The 20,119-nt window shown below is 41.0% G+C and overlaps 1 protein-coding gene and 1 long non-coding RNA gene across 4 annotated transcripts in view; both read right to left on the reverse strand.

Annotated features, from left to right (window-relative positions):
* Nucleotides 1–2,896: 2,896 nt before the first annotated feature.
* On the reverse strand, nt 2,897–4,741 carry LOC125306276. Its single transcript, XR_007195533.1, has 5 exons — nt 4,631–4,741; nt 3,729–3,845; nt 3,496–3,595; nt 3,177–3,252; nt 2,897–3,053 (listed from the first exon to the last, which is right to left on the reverse strand). It is a non-coding gene; the product is annotated as an uncharacterized LOC125306276 (long non-coding RNA).
* A 7,455-nt stretch (nt 4,742–12,196) lies between these two features.
* pear1 (platelet endothelial aggregation receptor 1) overlaps nt 12,197–20,119 on the reverse strand; it is a 34,721-nt gene continuing 26,798 nt past the window's right edge. For all 3 annotated transcript variants that reach the window (XM_048261544.1, XM_048261546.1, XM_048261545.1), the window contains exons 10-23: nt 19,739–19,913; nt 19,301–19,421; nt 18,430–18,593; nt 17,461–17,563; nt 17,144–17,290; nt 16,709–16,840; nt 16,402–16,530; nt 15,953–16,078; nt 15,568–15,777; nt 14,952–15,061; nt 14,325–14,451; nt 14,154–14,216; nt 13,292–13,531; nt 12,197–12,802 (exon numbers count right to left, since the gene is read on the reverse strand). In XM_048261544.1, coding sequence (XP_048117501.1) covers nt 12,660–12,802; nt 13,292–13,531; nt 14,154–14,216; nt 14,325–14,451; nt 14,952–15,061; nt 15,568–15,777; nt 15,953–16,078; nt 16,402–16,530; nt 16,709–16,840; nt 17,144–17,290; nt 17,461–17,563; nt 18,430–18,593; nt 19,301–19,421; nt 19,739–19,913 — 1,990 coding nt within the window. In that variant the 3' untranslated portion in view covers nt 12,197–12,659. The remainder of the gene's footprint in view (nt 12,803–13,291; nt 13,532–14,153; nt 14,217–14,324; nt 14,452–14,951; nt 15,062–15,567; nt 15,778–15,952; nt 16,079–16,401; nt 16,531–16,708; nt 16,841–17,143; nt 17,291–17,460; nt 17,564–18,429; nt 18,594–19,300; nt 19,422–19,738; nt 19,914–20,119) is intronic.

Genomic DNA, 20,119 nt, shown 5'->3' on the forward strand with positions numbered 1-20,119 from the left:
ATTGTCCTTGTGCATTGCTCCACTCTCGCTGGGTTCCTGTTATGTTGGCTGGAGCGCTGTGTGGGGGTGGAGGGTCAGTAATGCACTCTCTATGGTGACGGGGAAGGGGGTCGGCGGACTGGGGGCAGGTCGTAATGGCCTGGGATGTGGCTGTTGGTGGGCATGTCATAATGGTTCTGAGGCTCCTGCTCAGGGACGTTGCCAAGAGAACAGCATGCTGTGAGATGGGTGAATAATGCAGTGAAATATGACAGTTAAGGCCAGGAAACAAGATTATGAATGTGTGAAAATAGATATAGCCATGTAGTGAGTAGCATTATTAAATTTGCTGCAGCTGTTACTTTTAGATGCTTTCAAGCTTTCTTTTACAGCGGCACCAAGGAGACCTAACACAGGCCTATTTGTTAACCTATGTCTCCCTTTTTTCACAAAAGAACATGAAGGCTTTCATATTGTGTCCACAAAATATGGAAGGGAACTCAGTAAAAAGAAAACAAAACATGATTTGTCTTGTGCACTGAATTGAGTTGTGGACAAAATGCTGAATGCACTTTTGATTGACAGTAATGTTAGACAATAAATCCTGTCCACGTAGTCAAGGCAACATTTACTGTGTAGTATAAAATGTAAAATAAAGTTTGTTAGGATTGTCCTGTGCCATCAATGATTATTTTGTTGAACAACAGTTCTGTCATAGCCTATCAGGGAAATGATGTGCCGTTATTACCCCCCCTGCAATCAAACAGTGATGCTTTTTGGATCATGGGACATAGATGTTTGTGTCAAGATTTAAAGGTTAGGCTAATATCAAGATTTTATCAAGATCAAAATGTGACGAGTGTCATTTGTATGCACTGGTGTGGTTTATAAAACAACCAAAGAGTTTCTCAAGGTAAATAAATTGAATATTCTTCAATGGCCAAGTTGAACTGAATCCAAATGAGCATGTTTTCCATGCTTTTCACTTAGGCTACTGAAGACAAATTGAAGTTGAAAGACCAAAAGCTTCAGTCAAGGCCTGGCAAAGCATCTTGTGGGAGGAAACTTAATGTTTGGTGATGTCTACTGGTTGTGGACTTCATGCAGTCATTGACTGTGATGGGTTTTCATAAAAGCATTAAATATCACCACATATAGTTATGTTTTCCCTAAAACCCTTAAAATTAAAGATGAAAGCCAGGCTTTAAGCACATCTTGATTGCTTCATTTCATATTCATCCTGGTTTTGTAAACTACAGAAGTAAAATGGCAAAAATGGTGTCACTGTCCATACTTCACCAACTGAAAAAACTGTAGTTAAAGTCTAGGTCTACATTTACAATGTACATTTAGATTAGGCCTAGGCCTATCTATGGGTTCTGTACAGTTGACATAGCTAACTGCACACATTTTGCCCATCATAAACCACATTGCCAAACTCTTAAAAATGAAGAAATAAAGAAGATAATGAAAATGTATTATTATGTCCAAATTTAGGCAAAACACCAGTGTCTACCTCACACAGTCAGCCAAGTAGCTAAAGCGGGATTCACAAGCTTCAGGTAAGGTTTTGTCACACAAGGCTAATCTCGAAATCATGTGAAAATTATTAACTGTATGCCTGCCTAATGGAAGAAGTTATCAAGTACAATTATTTCTCATATTGAGTTAATATCACATTTTTGCTGTCTAATTAAGGTATTTGGAGGAAACAAACACTGGGTGAAAAGGCTCTGAATCAGGGAATATTCATAGTGATATATTTCCTGATGTGTAATATCAGGAAATATATTGGTTGATATGCTCCTGATATTTTAGTGCCAATTGCCATATCAGGAACATATCAAAAGTCCTGAATGGGACTGCAACGACATGCAAGATATCCAGACTTCATATTCTCACCTGATATGATCCATGTTTCAAGTATTAGCTACTTATATGACACCGGACACCTCTTGTTCTTGTTCCCATATACCCCCTGATGTCAAACATGGGACTACGCATTTACAGCCCATCTACTGCCAGACACAGCTAATTTTGCAGGCATTTATGTGTATGCCTTTATTTGCTTTTCGATAGGCTTTATGCCTTTATTTTTAAAATTAATCATGTGATTTATATATGGTGATTTATGTAATGGTTTTAAATGTGAGATAGTACATAACCATCACTGAGCTTATTGTGCATCTTTAACTTAAATAATATTTCACATTAATTTTACATACACTTAATTACATTATTTACTTACACCTGCTAAATCCCAATGACTTATTTTACTTTACCATGAAAATTCATATACTGTACGACAGGCAATAAAATTTGTTACATGGCCTTTATTGTATTTATCAATCAATATTCAAATCAACATGGCTTTCTCGTCTGCAGTAGGGGGCTTACGCAGACACTCGCCCCCTCTCAATGACCTGCCTCGAGTGAGAACAGAGACTTCTGCTTGACCACAGTGGTTTAAACAGTCCATGGTCTGGGCGTGCAACGTCCTTTAAAACATTTTGGGCCCTTGTCCGTACTCTTCTGGTATAGATGGTAGGGAGAGGTGCTCTGATGGTCCCTTTGGCAGTAAAAGTCAGATGTCTGTAAAAAGAGAAAGAAAGTATATGTTACAATTGACCCTGTCCGTGAATATAATTAACTCAGCATGTGTGACAAATAAAAGCAAACCCACAATAGCAGCCTAGACGTCAGGTGCAATAGTTAGAAGTAATGGATTACAGTTGTGCTCATAAGTTTACATAACCTTAGCATACACATACATTTAAAAACCATCTGATCTTAATGCCTTAATAAAAAAAAATGAGAAAATCCAACCTTTAAGGAACACTTATTTATTTACGATACATTATTCATTGCTGTCCTTAAAGGTTGGATTTTTCCTATTTTTTTTTTATTAAGGCATTAAGATCAATTTCCAAAAGTATCATACCTAATTGCAACACTGTCTGCAGAAGCTCTTTCCTTCTTGCTTAAACCACCTTTCTGATGCCTAACATAGATCCTCCCCCATCTGACGTGCAGTGCCAGCCTCTGGCTCCAGGCTGGGACTTGCTGGATGGCACCTAAAAAAAAAAAAAAAAAACAGCAATTGCTATACATTATGTTATTGTTGATTAAGATAAAAATCAAACATTAAAAAATAAGTTGGTAAGTCAATCAGGTGTTCAAACAAAAATTATAATTACCTTATGAAGGCACCCTTGCCACCATCACCATCAATGTTAATTATTGATATCAGTTTATTTGTGAGGGTTTCAGTTTCTGTAAATAGAAAATAAGATTTAACTAAATTATGATTATGCTCAGTTTGGCATATACAACACATTATTTACATTACCACCAACATAATGGTAAACATGGCTAAACTTCAAAATTCAAGACTATTATTAAAAACGACAATAATGATGATTAGTTCCTGTATTAATGCATTACATTGCACATTTGTCAAACAAATTAGAGTGTGCACAGTGACATAGCCCTCATTCAAAACACACAAACACTTACAGCATGTTGAGGGCAGCAGCCATGGCTTCCAGACATAGTCAAGTAGCATGTAGTAGTAGCAGGACAGACCGACTTTGCCCTGGTCTGTTGATGGAGCCCACTACAGTCATAACAACAAACAGACACATGAAAAAAGGGGATAAACTAAACACAGCAACAGACACAAATACATGCACACAAATTATAATGTTATTTGCTATTCTACGTGTGTGTGTCTGTCTGTCTGTCTCTACCTGGTGAGTGAACTCTCTTGCGGGATTGAAACTTCTTTTGTATGGAAGTGGCACACATTTGGAATATTTCAGAATGCACTCAGTGTTCTCAGGGAAGCAGTCCTCACAACTCACTGCCTGCAAACAGAGAACAGAGGGAAATTAAGATTAATAAATTGCAAAATAAGCTTACACATAACGTGAAAAGACTATCACTGAAGCACTAATGCCCTCACATGCACCTTAAATAAACACATGCCTTGGCACAAGTCAGGTACAACCAAATAAGGGCTATGAAATGAAGAACATTTTGCCTAATGCTACCCATACATCAGAAACCTTTGACAAGATTTGGCTTTCAAGCTTTACTCAAAAGACTACAATCTTTCAATAATCTTACCCAAACCTGGTCAAGTCTTCTGGTGTAAGGATGACTTAATATAACACTATACGTTACCCTTCACAAACTAAAGATCCCTTCACTTGTCGGCATCATATTGAGGGTACGTCAACCCCTGTTCACGTTAGCCTGCATAGTCATTAGCAGCCACTATAAATGTAGCTTCTAGAAGTTATAGCTAGCACTAGGTTAGCTAACCTACTCGTGCCTGATAGCCTTGGCCATTTCATTCAAACTAAAACTTTACATCCATAACGAAATCTCAGACAGACTTATTGTTGAATATGATATTACTACCATTCCAGATATTCCACACAATGGTAAAGTTAGTTATTGGAAAAGTTGACATTAACAGCTAGCAGCTAACGTTAGCGATGTTAGCTCGCAAGCTAGCAAACTTTAACGTTAGCTGATTCTAACATGACGGTTAACAAACGGTTTTGGTTAACATTAATGCTAAAAACAGTATTTTCCTAATTAATTCCAGTTTTCAATTGGCATACAAAAGTACTGTAGTTCTTACCTTGGATATGATGACGGCAGAGTTTGTACAGCTTGCAGTCAGATGCATGACAGAAAAGTGACGGTTGAAGTCACCACCAGTGTCAAGGAGTTCGTTGAAAAGTCAGTCAGGGGTGGGGGATGGGTATGCTGTGTGTGCGCATGCGCTTATCGAGAGGCAAAGCATAAGAAATCGTGGAAATTATTAGGCCTGTATAGTTACATTAAAATGACTACCAAACTGATTTTGTAGAAGTGTCAAAACATAGTAGCCAAGTGGGCTATTACTACTATTCTGATTATTAACATTATTGGTTCTCATATAGTTTGACGTCAATTTCATTTGAAGCCTTGTTCCTTAATTAAATCAACATTGGTTTATCAGTCACCCACGTTTTATAGACAAGTTACAACATGATTGATCCATTGTTACGTTGGCCCACAAGGAAGCTTGTAATGTTAAAATAGTATGAAATAATAGATGCTCAACTTTAACAAGTTTAATAAGCCTTTCTTATGTGTTATGGTTTGTAGCATATAGTATGTATTTATTTTCACTATAGGCTATTGATTGAATTGTTGTTTATTATTGCTATTCTTCTTAATGTAGGCCTACTTCAAATTGTTTAGGCTACTGTTAAATTTAACTTTGTATTGTTGTTATGTGGCAACTCCAGCTGAACCGAATTCGTTTTGGCAGACAGCATTGGGGACAAGGGGAAAGCAGATAATTTAAAATGTGGACTTTATTCCTCCAACAGATCTCATGCATATTATACATAAAAAGTAGGCTAGACCTACAGACTATAGCAACTATAAAATCTCAAAGATATCATTGAAATTGAACCATAACCAAAATAATAAGGTAAGTAGGCTAGCCTTGACCTGAAAAAGGTAGTCTTTACACTGTAAATAGTCTATTTTTGAATGTCCCGAAATTAGATAGAAATCAAACGGCAAATAGCTTATCAGTGATGTTTTATGGTGTTTTTTTATGATGTTTTTATGGTTTTGGGCGTAGGGCATGCGTGACTTAATTAGGCAGATCTTGCGCCTAGGCTATCTAATATGATAGCCTAAGCCTATCCAAGGATGGAGACCTACCCAAAGATATCCAGAAATGGTGTGTGTGACTTGTGATTTTGGTATGCATACCCCTGATATCTCATTGGCATATCAGGAGTCAAAATAAATCAATATTTTCACTGATTCTTAAAAACTCAGGATATGATCAAAGATGCTCCTGATATGCTGCATGTCATAAAAAATATCCGGTCAGTATATCCCCTGATTCAGAGCCTTTTCACCCAGTGAAATCTAAGCATTTTAATTGTTGTGAACATTGGAACAATTTTCTATTTTGCTAACCTCGTTAGGCCGTCTTTAGCTCCCGGGTGTGTTAGCCATTTTTCATCTTTAAAACTAATAAAGTAAAACCTCCAAGTTCAAGATTTTTAATATCTCTTGAATATTTAAAGCATTGAAATGTCAATGAGTAGCTGCCACACCAAGAGGAAGTAGGCCTATGTTTAAAAATACCATTGGATAGATGCAGAAATGTTTTTGTAACTGTTTTCCAAATGCCAAGAGACATTTCTTTGCTTTAGCCTACTATGGTTGAGACTGAGAGCAACCTGCCTGAGGCCCTGGGTGAGTTGCATGCACAGTTCCAGGAGCAGGTCAAAGAGGAGACCAAAAAGACCTTCAACCTCAAGGTGATCAGTGGTCTACTCACAGGGTAACTTAACCACATGGTATAGTAGCCTATAACATAATGTCGTGTTTTTCTATGACTTAAAGGAACCATATGTAAGAAATGTATTTCAATTAATCATAAAATGGCTCTGATATGTCACTGACATTAAGAAGTCTTGTTCATTTTAAATACTTATATCACTGACAACAGTAGTCCGGCCAGGATATTGTCATTTAAAAAGTGAAGTTGCAGCCCTCAACTGATGTTGAAGTTGTGTTTTGTCATGTCATGTTGTGTTTTGGCCTGATGCGCCACCCTCCACCTATCTACTAATCACAAAGTCAATAATGTTTCGGCATTCGGGTTGGCAACCTCAAGTCAGGGGATAGGGGGAGGGGATATACCGCTCTACAGTAATTTGAAAGTGATTGCAGTACCAGTTTTGGCCACAATCTTCCATATGGTTCCTTTAAAGGATGCATGAATGGTTTTATACACTTTAATATTACTGCAGTTATTATGAGATTTCCATCAGATGCTGATTGGCCAAAAGATGTCTTTCGAGAATGGCGCGAGGAGAGGACACTTCTCTAAGGTTAAGGGGTATAAAATATAGGGTGCAGCCATCTTTAAGTCAGATCTCATCGGGGGGCGCCCGCTGATGACATCTCACCTCACCCTATTGCTTGACGACTGGTCTGGACATCATTTAGGCTGGACTATCACTGCATTACGGTGAATAAAGATCAACAGTCTTCAGAGATCTCCTGTCTGCATTGTCTCTTTCGGACGCCTTGTTCTAGAGTGCTAATTAGCAAATAGTTAAGTGATTATTTGCTAATTTGGATTCGATAAGTGGACAGTATTTCCAAGACAATAACTTTTAGTAGGATATTTGTTTCCACTGATTAATACCTATGGTTCATCTGAGGTTCATGCCAGTGCTTTTAAATCCCTGGTACATATCTGGAGTTACTTAAAGTAAACATATACTGTGGCTACATTTGATCCGTGCCTGTAGTGAGAAATGTCTTTGTCTGTAGTGAGACTGTGTGTGTGTGTGTGTGTGTGTGTGTGTGTGTGTGTGTGTGTGTGTGTGTGTGTGTGTGTGTGTGTGTGTGTGTGTGTGTGTGGCAGCCTGGGAACGCTTGCTAGTCTGCGGAATAGCCACCTGATGGCCTCTATAGCTCTCTTCTAGCTGACCCTCCCTCTCACTCTTCACTCCAGTCAGTGTACTGAACACACACCAGTGTACACTCACACAAGTGCTGAGTCAGTGTACTTAACACACACCAGTGTACACTCACACAAGTGCTGAGTCAGTGTACTTAACACACCAGTGTACACTCACACAAGTGCTGAGTCAGTGTACTTAACACACACCAGTGTACACTCACACAAGTGCTGAGTCAGTGTACTTAACACACCAGTGTACAGTCACACAAGTGCTGAGTCAGTGTACTTAACACACACCAATGTACACTCACACAAGTGCTGAGTCAGTGTACTTAACAAACCAGTGTACACTCACACAAGTGCTGAGTCAGTGTATTTAACACACCAGTGTACACTCACACAAGTGCTGAGTCAGTGATACTTAAATCGGACATTTCATTCATTCATTCATTTATAAGGACAACACAGATTCATTAACATTTCTGTAAAATGTCTGAATGACACAGACAGCAAGGCTTCCAGCATGATGTGCGGAACCGTTACCCACACACGCATCACCCAGCAGGCCTCTGCCAGCGTGGACCTGGACAGCAAGTTTGTCCGCCTGAGCAACAAGGCTGACCAGGTGAGTCCCTTTGCCATGCTTAAACCAAGATGGGCGTCATTGCATGTCACATTCACTGACTTTACTGTGACTATGGCATATTACTTTTTCACTTTTACAGGTTCTGCAGTAGACCTATACATGTGTAAAAATATGTTTTTGATTTATATTATCCAGGTTATTAGAGTTTATCCACCCCTCAAAAGAGTTTATTCACCAATTGCAACTATTATTCAAAACAATCACACTGTATTATCCACATTCACAATATCTCATCAACACTCTAGGAACCACTGGTATTGTTATACACATTGGATAATCACCTCGGCCATCATCAAACATGTTCTGAATGCCTTTTTTAAAAATCGGATACCGCATGGCGCAGTCCACCTCACCAAGATCACAGAATTCATAGTTTATCCACCTCTTATTTTACCACTACATCCCTGGTGCCAATGGAGAGGTGAGTCACCCTCCACATGAAGATGGGGATAGTAGGATGAAGCTCTTTTATTTTGCCACAACAAAGTGGCCTTGAGGATGTGAATGACTATTTGCCTGATTAGGACCAGTAAGAATTCTTAGAATTGTGATTTAGTCCTTTTGACTTTTTGACTCTTTTAAAATGACTTCCTTTGACTCATGCTATGTGGCCTCTGTTTGGTGTTGTTCTTTTTTTGTTTCTTTATCTTCTTCAACTCTTCATCCACACCCTTCTCTGAACTTTGAGGTTCATCCAGACCAAATGTGACGATTTTGCTACATACTATTCCTATTTATGTACCAGCATGCAAAATTTGAGCCTCCTACTGTACATGTACTGTACCGTAAAACTGGCTGTATGGCTGTAGGCCTACCTTGGAAAGTATTCATCTTACATACAAGTAATTTTACAGTGTGTCTGGGTAACATACCTGGTAATTACCATTACCTGGTAATTTTTTCAGAATGTTTTGAGACCTAAGTGCGTGGGTCCTGGTTGAATTGACGTGGAATGACCCTTACGACAATTGACATACTGTGCTGAGAATGGCCACTCTGTCTCTATAATATATCTCACGATATGGGAGGCCACCGCCGCATATCATCTACCCACTCCGTAGAGGTGAACAGCCTTGGATGGCGAAGTAGGCCTACAATCTTGTCATCTGACCTCCTGATGGCATTTTTTGTTTCCTCCCAAGTTAGCCTCTCCATCCTCTTCTGCCGTGTTATCCCAATGTAGCTAACTAGCCGGAACTAGCCAACCTGAAGATTGAGCACGAGGTTGAAGAAAATACATTTCTAAAATGGGTGTAGGCCTACTGTAGCATCAGATTTATAATTTTGGCTTAGTTTAGCTATTAGATACTTCCTGATTACTTCCTCTCATGGTAAGTTAGAGTTTAATGCAGTGTGTGAATGCATTGGTTCCTTAAGTCACGGTTCCACTTTTCAAAGAGGAACATAGCCTATAAAAACACATTTTACAGTTTATGGAGTGGGTTTGCAAATTTTGCAAATCTAGCCAGGTGTAAGTTACAGCGGTACAAAATATTAAGAATAGTGCTCCCATAAGCATTATATAAATGATAACAGCACTGGTCAATACACCAGCCACTTCACTAAATGTCCCAGCTGGGCAAGTTCACATCCATCCATCCATCCATCCATTTATCCATTCATCCATCCATCCACATATCTATCTGAGCAGCTCAGCTAGATCACCTGGCCAAATCTGCACTTTGTCTCCCCCTGCAGGCAGCTCAGAGCACTTGCGTGAACAGTGAGTGCAACATGTGCATCCACAAGGTGGTGTGTAACTCATGTGGATAGCCATCTGAAGGCCGGTCTCCCAGTCTTTTGTGGTGGGCAACAACCAGCTGTGAAATGTAAGCAAAGGCCACCTGTATCAGGTTTGGTAGATACTTTACTAACTTTATTTACTCAACTTAATTGGGAACGCATCTTGCGCACACAGGAGAGAGACAAAGAGAGTGGCAGACCCCAACTGGCTTGTCATTGTGTATCTTCTTTTAGTATAAGAAACTTTAAAAAGGAAATCATGCAACAAAGATGAGGCTACGGGAGGTTGCAACTTGTGAGGTTATCCAGTTCCAACTACTGAACATCTTTAAACTCAAAATTGGTGAGAGGGCTCTTTACAGTAACATAGGCTGCAATCAATGTGATCTGGAACATGGACAAGCATATAAAGACTGGTCTACTACTTTGCCTTTGTAGAATGGAATTGGTGAGTCTTCAACAATACAAAAATAACATTTTAACATTGCCATTTTGCTGGGCTGATGATATCAGATGGAGCTTGACGGAAAAAGTGGGTAATGGCCAAAAAAAATGGAGAACCACTGCTTTAATCCGAAACGACTCTATGGCTGCATATGTCAAATATATTACAAGGGCAATTGTCCCCGGAGCAACTCGGGGTTAAGTGCCTTGCTCAAGGGCACAACGGTGGAAGCTGGGAATTGAACCCACAACTTTTCTGGCTACCGCATGTTAGCCCAGCTCCTAACCATTACTTAACCACTACTATTATAATTGGCCTCTGTATTTTGGTGAAAGTTGATAAATAGGCTAGGTCTGTAATCTAGAGGTCCAGGCCTATCATTTTCAGAGATAATATCAGCTCTGTATATCATTTAGACTCTGTAAGATATAGGCTAATAAATAAATCACCAGATATTTTAGGCCTGTTATGTTAGGGGAATTTCTCAAACAAGATAAGAATTTGTTCTTCAACACATTTTAAAAAGTAGCCTAATGACTGACTGATACAAAAGAGAGAGTTCCAGTCCGATGCCCTGCCACCTCTCTCCTCACTCTCTTACTCAACCTCAGTAAGGTAGGGGCTTCTCAGATTCGGATCAATTGTCGAACACACGACCAGCTAGACAGGGAAAGCCAGATCCAAATGTTATCATGATGAATTTTATGGTTCTCAAAGCACTGTAGCCTAATTCTCACAAGTTATCATAGAAGCATACAAAATGTCAGTATCTAATGAAAGATGAGAAATAGACTGTGATGAAAGAGTAGGCCGTGTTATGGTAGAGCCAATGGAAGCAGGAAGAGAGCTTAATGGGGAGAGAAATGAAGACGTAATCGCTTGTTTTGCTCAAGGGCACTTCAGCCGCTTCCTACTGGTCGGGGTTCGAACCAGCAACCCTCCGGTTCCAAGTCCGAAGCGCTAACCAGTAGGCCACGGCTGCCCACAAACCACATCATATATGCAAGGGGGGGTGAATACTGTGTATAGGCACTGTATTAATGGCACTATTTATACTGTGTATAGGCACTGTATTAATGGCAACAGCCTTTGGCATCCTGAGGCTAAGATTGCCTTATTTTGAGAGCAGAGGGGAGAGTGATTTTATTGTGGTCATTATGGCATTGGAGAATCGGATATCCATACTCACTTCTTTACCCTGACTAGTAGTTTCCCCCTTTTTTACATCAGGACTCGAACCTGAGGCACTTGGATATTTGAAATTCAATTAAAAAATGTAAAACATTTAAGTTTTGAAAATGGATGATAGTTCCCAAATCACTGAGTAATTATGTTTAATAATAGTGATCTCAATATTGAACAAAATAATCGTGATAATGACTTTTGCCATAATTGAGCATCATAAGTAAATACCATAAACATTCACGTTTTAAACAGCACGCATGGTGACCAAAACAGCTTTCTTGACCTTAGACAGAGGTGGGAAAGCTGGGATCAGGATGTATAAGTCCTACCATGTATCAGACCTACCTGTGCGCCTAAAACAAATAATTTTGCTTCTAATTGCTAATTGCATCTCTGACTTTAGCCATACAGTAAAATGCTGAGAGGTTTATCCATGATTTAATTTCAAATAGGTTAGACTATTATAATAATCTTTTTACTGATCTTCCAAAAAAGTCAATCAAGAAGCGCATTTTTCTTATTTAAGTCATGCCAAACTTTCTATTTTGTAAATCACTGGTATGATGTGGTTTTATGATTCAAAATAATCAAATGTGACATTCAGAGTAACTTATAGGTTAATAAAAAATAACACTCTGTTGCTGTCTTGACTTATTCCTTAGACAAAGGCAACTACCTGCAAGAACATACACAGGACTGCATACAAAGCTCAACTTTATTATTTACATTATATACAAAAGAAGTGGTAATTACATTCATCAATGGTGGACTTTCCAATCAAGGGCTCCATCTCAGCTGTGAATCAAACCCTTTCCTTCCCACTAGACTTCTGGTGGATACTATTTACATAAAGTAATGGCAGTGTTTAGCTATATTACAATATAACCTTGATACTTTGAAGCTGAAGACACAAACAAAACAAGCTTCAAAAACATGTAAACATAAAGAATATCATCCAATCAGTCACATTCCCTCAGCGTTGTCCTGGATGGGTCACTTGAAAAAAAGAAAATGAGTGGAAGATCCAGTAGGTGGCGTTGTTGTGCCACTTTCTAAGAAACTTGAGGGCAGTCTGATTTTGTTGTCATTGTCCTTGTGCATTGCTCCACTCTCGCTGGGTTCCTGTTATGTGGGCTGGAGCGCTGTGTGGGGGTGGAGGGTCAGTAATGCACTCTTCGTGGTGACGGGGAAGGGGGTCGGCGGACTGGGGGCAGGTCGTAATGGCCTGGGATGTGGCTGTTGGTGGGCATGTCATAATGGTTCTGAGGCTCCTGCTCAGGGACGTTGCCAAGGGAACAGCGTTCTGTGAGACGATGGGAGAAATCATACAGTGAAACATGACAGTTAAGACCAGGAAATGAGGTTATGAGCATGATCTAGTCCTGTATGAGCAACAATATTACATTTTACACAACTATTGCTTCTGTATACTTTGGAACACACAGATTCACACTGAAACTCACATCTCACATCTCACATTTCATGTGTTGCTGAAACCTAGGTTTGCCATGTTTTACCAAAACCTCACACACTGTTACCGAGTTATATTATCATCCATTTATTACCAATTCAATAGTAATCTATACAGCATTCCAAAAAGTACCACCAGCCTCAGCCTGGGGATGATACCTATGTTCTAACATTGAACAACAGCCTTTCTTATATTACGTGGGCGTAATATATAGCTTTCATGGCTGTTGTATCATCAACCCCAACATGAGCATGACTGTAAGTCATTGGCTCCTACTGATGGATCACTCCTAAGAGGTGGAGGGGTAGACTAGTGTGGTACCTCTACGTGTGGAAGTGGAGGCAGCACCAGCACCAGCGGCGGAGGCGGCGGCAGGCCCCAGCATTGGGGGGCTGATCTCGGTGTAGCTCCTCTCTCTGGGCATGGGCAGCGCCGCCTTCATCTCCATGTAGCTGCACTCGGGGGGGCACGGCGGCAGGCCTGGCAGGTCTTTGATGGTGGCATAGGGGTTCTCGCTGTTCAGAGAGCTGCTGCTCGCGGCAGCACATGAGTCCTTTAGCTCTGCACACACACAAAAAAACATGTTTAATTAGAGCCAATACTGTTTAGGTCATGACAAGAATAACAAATATTTCTGTGATACATTGTTTGAATAAAACCTAATTACAAAAGGCATTAAACACCTTAAAGTGCACAAGCTTGACTGGATAAAGGAGTATAGACAGAGAGCACCAAAACACTAGGTGCCGACCTCTGGTGATAAACTTAAGAATAAAAATAAAATTTTGCACACTCTGGCTACAAAGGCATATATTGGATACCATTTTGTCCATGTATTGTGTCCATGCATTGTGTCCATTGATGTAGGATACACTATAGTTTTGACTGCTGTGCTTAATTCTGACTTCAAATGGTCCTGCAGCTTGACTGGTACAAACATGTGCTTTCAGTGCCTTGGTCATGCATTTGATTTCGAGAGAATGACTATTAATTATACATATGCCTTCAGTCACCTTCAGCGTCCTGTTACCTTTCCCCTCATGACTTGATGAATGAATGTTCATAGAAATTCAGGGGCTTTATTAGTGGGGGTTGGCTTCACTGCCTGATATGAGTCATCTTTCATCTCAAATTGCAAGTTCATACATTAAATGTCATAACAGAATCAAAGACCAGGTTGTACCTTTGTTGTAATATTTCCCAAGGCTGGCACTATAGCTGTAACTCCGGTCAATTCCAAAAGCTCCTAAAAAGCACAAAATCACATATTTTTTTGTTACACAGAGGATGACATCTGGGCCATAGAGGATTACACTCAAATGTTCAGATAGAATAGTAGTGTGTGGGTACTCACCGTGGTCTTTTGGAGGCTCCTGGTGCTTCCAGTCAGCAGGTAGAGTAGCGTTGCTCTCCAGCCCAAAGAGACCTCGCCTCTCCCGCTCCTTGTTCTTCACGCTACAGAACAGCTGGTTGTTGGTGTTCTGTGGATCACACATCAACAGACACCGCAACTAAAGTTTTTGCTTAGCAACAACTTTTGACACTTACCCGGTAAAAAAGCATTTTACCACATGAATATTCTAGGTCTAAATACATTTCTGTCATAGCTTTTCCTGATCTGAAGGAGAAAAATGCCAATTTTTTAAAACAGCATAACATTTGTTTCACTCCTGGTTGTCTTAAAATGTCAAATTGATAAAGCTATTTTTCACTCACCACAAGACACAAATCTGGACCTAATCAACATACGTGGTTAAACATGAAATACAGCACTCTCCACATTTATTGCCCTCTGGTGAAAAGAATAAAAACATCTTTTGGAAAACTACGAGGAAAAATCCAAAATTGAAGGGAAGCAAATTTATTCTGAGAAGAAAAAAAATCCTCATAAAGAATTAGATATTTTATTACATCTTTCCTGAGGGTGCCCATAACTGTGGAGGGTAGCTGCTTAGATGTGTGGCTGGCGGTGGATACTTGCCTTGATGTAGCGGTCCTGGTTGTTGGGCACGTGGGGTAGCGGTGGCCTGTTCTGGGTCAGGGTGTGGTAGCTGGGGTTGGAGTAGTAGTGGTGGTAGCTATGGGGGATGTCTGTGGCCAAGAAAATATTTCTGCTATGTGTTACAGGGCTTCAACTAGAAATTATTTTCATCTGTAGATTATTTTCCTGATTAGCCGATTCGTTTTTTATTTTTATCGATGAAATTCCAAAAAAAACAAGATTGAATAATTTTATGGTACTTTCCTTAAAAAATGACAAACCAATTAACAGATCACCAAAATAATGAATTAATTTATTAGTTAACTAATTGATTAATAAATGAATTGATCCGGCCCAATGTGTTATACGATAATCTCTGCCGTGTTTTTCTACAAACTGTAGTATAACTAAAATTTCAAATCTGAAACAACGGTATAAAGAAGTATTTTCTCAATAGCTTTGTCCTGAAGTATGATCAAAAGGGTTTAAACTGGCTTTAATTCCCCGATTCCCCCACCCACACCACGCATATTTAAGCCTTCAGTTAGTGATTACTGGTACAAAAGTGTTGAGTAGTGGTTCAGTGTGGTGGAAGGTCTCTCTCTCTGTAGAGTACCTGGCACGGCGTATTCGGAGTTGACGGTGCGCGTGGAGGAGAAGGAGACGGTCGGCGTGTGGTTCTGTTTGTCCTTCTGCCGCTGCCGGTAGAGTAGAAGCAACGCCAGCAGGAGCACCACCAGGATGACCAGCACCACGATCCCTGCAATGGCCCCCCACGAGTCACGCTCCACTGGGGACACGGGCACCATCGTGCTCCCGAAACGGTCTGGGGATGGAAGGAGGGCCAAAGTGCAGAAAGAGACAGTTAAAGTAAGAGATCACGCTGAACTGGGTTGTAATGGTGTTAAGGACATCAACAAGCTGTCCAATTAGGATATGTTTTGATTGTTTTGTTTAGATTATTGATACACAGGAGTTTATTATTTCGGAAGAGAGCGCACCTTGAGTACAGTCGACCCCGGAGCCCGGCTCACACACACACTCTCCGTTGGAGGGGTCACACAGGAAGTGTGGGCCACAGGAGCAGGTCTTGGCACAGTTTGGGCCGAACAAGCCAGCTGGACATGCTGTAAACGGACAGACAGACCAGTCACTAGCTACTCCATAATTATCCATTTTAATGTTCAAGACTCTGGGTATGTGATTACAAACTATTTTGTAATAAATTTGATATATTTATCCACATACATGCCTCTGTCAATTGTCCCTTTGCGGGGAACATATTGAACTAGCCACACTGCACACTGAGAAGGCTTAGGGTTCCTCCTGCCCTTTACCAGGGGGTGGCGTAGTCAGATTGGACAGTAGGTATTCTGCATGGCAGGTACCACAGCGATATTGAAATAAAAAAGGTAAATAAGGCAGACATCTGTGGGAGTGAAAAACTCACGTAGAGAGCAGTCAGAGCCGGTCAGTCCAGGAGGACAGTGGCAGGAGCCATCGTGGTGATGGCATGTGGAGTTATTGGCGCAGCGGCATTCACCTTTGCACTGCTCCCCAAAGGAGCCAATGGGGCAAACTGCAGGGCATACACACAAACACACACACACACGTTTTAAAGATGTCCCATTTAACTGACAGGAACATTCTTTAGGCACATGAAAGTATCATGATATATTAAATCAAAAAACATGTCCTGCAACACATTCTATATCTCCCGAGGTACTGTATATGAGTGAAGTGGATGTGTGGCTGACCTTGGCTGCAGAGGTCCCCTGTGTAGCCCGCGTGACACTGACATTGGCCTGTGATGTGGTGACAGGGCGAGGAGTGGACACACGCGGGGCACTTCCTGCTACATCTCTCTCCATACATGCCTGCGTTGCACACTAAGAGTGAGTGAGAGAGAGACATGTGGCAGAGAGTGAGACAGACTGACAGACAGACAGGAGCAGATAGACAAAACACTCTTTCTACTCTAAATTGAGTAGTGGGTTCCTACCAGAGTTCATTGCATGGTGAAAGACACAGAGAAAACACTTTCAAACACTTTCAAAATGTCCACACAAGGTGTTACAGTATGTAACTGACTGATAGACAGGCTGTTCAGAAAAACTACTGCAAGATGAGTGCCTTGGCCACCTCTGTGGTTAGTGCCTTTGTTTTATCCGACTGCAGCTTACAAAACTCACCATGCTGACACTGGGGACCCAAGTATCCAGCTTTACACACGCAGATACCACTGTGTGACAGACAGGTGGCGCCATTCAGGCAGGAGCAGCTCTGGTTGCAGTGAGAGCCCCAGGTCCCGTCTGGACAAGGCTGGGCACAGCGAGGTCCTGCGAGACAGACGGAGGGAAAGGAGGGGCAATGGAATGGCGGGTGGGGAAGTGGAGGAGGTATTGGCCGGGGTCAGTCAGTTTTGTCCTCTAAAAACTATTTCCAGACTAGTGAGAGGATGGAAAATGTCTTGGGCATCTTAGTTGCTAACCCTCTAATGTTAGCCTACCTGTCCAGCCAGGGAGACACAGGCACTGCCCAGTCACAGGGTGACAGCCGTCGTCGTGGAGACAGTCGCATTTCTTCAAACATCCTGGTCCAAAGGTGCCGATCTGTTTGTTGGAGTGGAGAACGCAGAAGAAAACAACCATGTGGTGGTGACATTTCGGCACAAGTCGTGACAGTACATGTGGTTGAAAATATTTCCTTTGGATTTATTAGCATTAATGACAAGTAATTATGAGAAGTGGTTTACGTTATGAGGTTTTAGATGGTTTCCATCATCATCATTTTTCTTAGTGCCTTGTTTACTTAGCAATAACATACCCTTGCTCCAGGGAATTCTTTTTCTCTTTCTTTTTTTTGTTTTGTTTTGTTGTTGGGAACCAATGTGGCCCATGTGTCTCTGCTGCACCATTAGCTGAAACAGCTTGTGGTGGGCTATTTAATATACAACCAAGACGACCTTAATCAGCTTGATTTCCCCACAAACTAAACACACGGCAGTAAGTAAACAAGGTCGACATTAAAAGCTCTTTCAATGCATGATGAGGTATAGAAAGAAAGCTTTTCTGGCCTACAGAGCTTTTGTTAGAATTTGATTTTGTTCAGAGCATATTTAACTGGAACCAGTTGTGAAGAGTCGAAGACAGCTGGCTGTCAACTTGCGTTTTCTTAACAGATCGGCAAACAACTTTTGGAAAATGATGACATTAAACTGTCACCCTCAATCTTTATTTCTTATAAAATGTCTTGAAAGGCTACAAATCTTCAACTGCAATTATCCACGTGTTTAAAATGAGATTACTGTTGAAATAATTTCAAGCTGAAACTAATTTTGAGATGCATGTGGGCCTATCTTAATACACAGTGTATCACTTCAGATAAAAAAAACAACATATGTGACATTTAAACAAATTAAACAAATGGAAAAAATATGTTCTATGGAAATAGCTTTGTCCCTTGGCACTGGCCTTACCGGACATGGCTGATCACAGTGGGGGCCCTGCCAGCCCGCCGTGCAGGTGCACGATCCGTCCGCTGGGTCACACGATGCACCGTTACCACAGCGACAGGTGGCGTTGCAGCCTGGGCCCCACATCCCAGGAGAGCAGGGTTTTGAGCAGTCCACTCCAGTCCACCCTAAGCCGGAACCACGAGGGCATGGGAGAAGAGTCTCAAATCATATAATCATTGCAGATATGGCAAGTGCATATAAAGGGGGAAATGTAAGGTGCTAAAGAGATCTGGTTCAACCCAAGACCAATCCACTAAAAGTAGCCAAAGTCACAACCAACAGTTAGACCAGGGGGGCATGTTGCCAACATGAATGTTGTAGCACCACACCCCATTGGCACAATCACAATTGTTTTAAGGATACTAAGAGGACATGCTCTTAACAACAAGCTTGTGCAGAATGCAAAATTACTGCTCTAACCAATAGGTAGGTGGCAAATCATCAACTTGCTCATTTAGAGTACTCCTGGCTGTTTTACAACTCACTCCATGGGCCCTAATTTACATACTAGTCAAAGTGCAAAGCCTAAATGCTAACTAAAGCTTATTTAATAACTATGCAAACTCTATTTGCACATTTCATACCATGAGAAGGTCTTAAGAGGTCTTAAGCACAAACAGCACAGGGTCAGCTAAAAGTTGTCGCATGCTACATGATGCTTTTAGTTCATGCACAAGACTTTGCTCATAGACTGACTTTGCACTTCGCCTAACAATTAAATTAGAGCTCTACGTATTATGGATCCAAATGCAGATGTAGGCCCTACTACAAATCAACAGACAGTTCCAGACTAATACTTATAGGTATCAGAGAGACAGGCTCACTAACTCACCTTCTTTGCAGTAGCAGGTGCCATCTATGGGGGAGCAGGCAATGGAGTTGGTGCAAGTGCAGGCAGAGGAGCAGCCCTTTCCAAACATGCCACTCTCACAGTAGTTCTCGCAGTGCTCCCCCTACAGGGCAAACACGAGAACACGCATCAGAAGAACTGATCCATCTCAGCCATTCATGACTGTTTTCACAATCAAAATAAGAGGACTTGCAAACAACAGCTTCATTCAGCTAGGTTAAATACTCCTGTATGGAAGACTAGCTGAATAACACTTGTTGGAATTGTTTCATAAATCAAGGCAATTAAAAATAAATCAGCACAAGGCACAAATATACGAAAACATTAACAGCATCAACATGGCATATAAACATTTCTAACAGAAAAGCGTCTTTGTACTCTGGCTGCCACTGTTTTATTAGTAATGCACCAACTACTTACAGTGTAACCAGGTGTGCAGTGACATTGGCCAGTCACACTGTCACACACCCCTCCATTCACACACAGGCAGGGTTCCAGACATCCGTTGCCATAGTAACCGTGTGCACAAGTCTCGTTGCAGTAGAGCCCAGCCCAGCCTGGCTCACACGTGCACTCTCCTTTGAGTGGGTGACAGCTGACACGAGCAGAGGAAGACAACATGACACCATCAAGCACATACTTAATGACAGACATTAGTGATTAGCTGTGCATTTGGAGGAAATAGATAGATAGATAGATAGATAGATAGATAGATAGATAGATACTTAGATAGATAATATCAATAGATATTGATCCCCAAGGGGAAATTCAAGGTCTCAGTAGCATACAGACATCACACAC

Source organism: Alosa alosa, chromosome 13 (assembly GCF_017589495.1).
Source record: "Alosa alosa isolate M-15738 ecotype Scorff River chromosome 13, AALO_Geno_1.1, whole genome shotgun sequence".
Classification (NCBI taxonomy): domain Eukaryota; kingdom Metazoa; phylum Chordata; class Actinopteri; order Clupeiformes; family Clupeidae; genus Alosa; species Alosa alosa.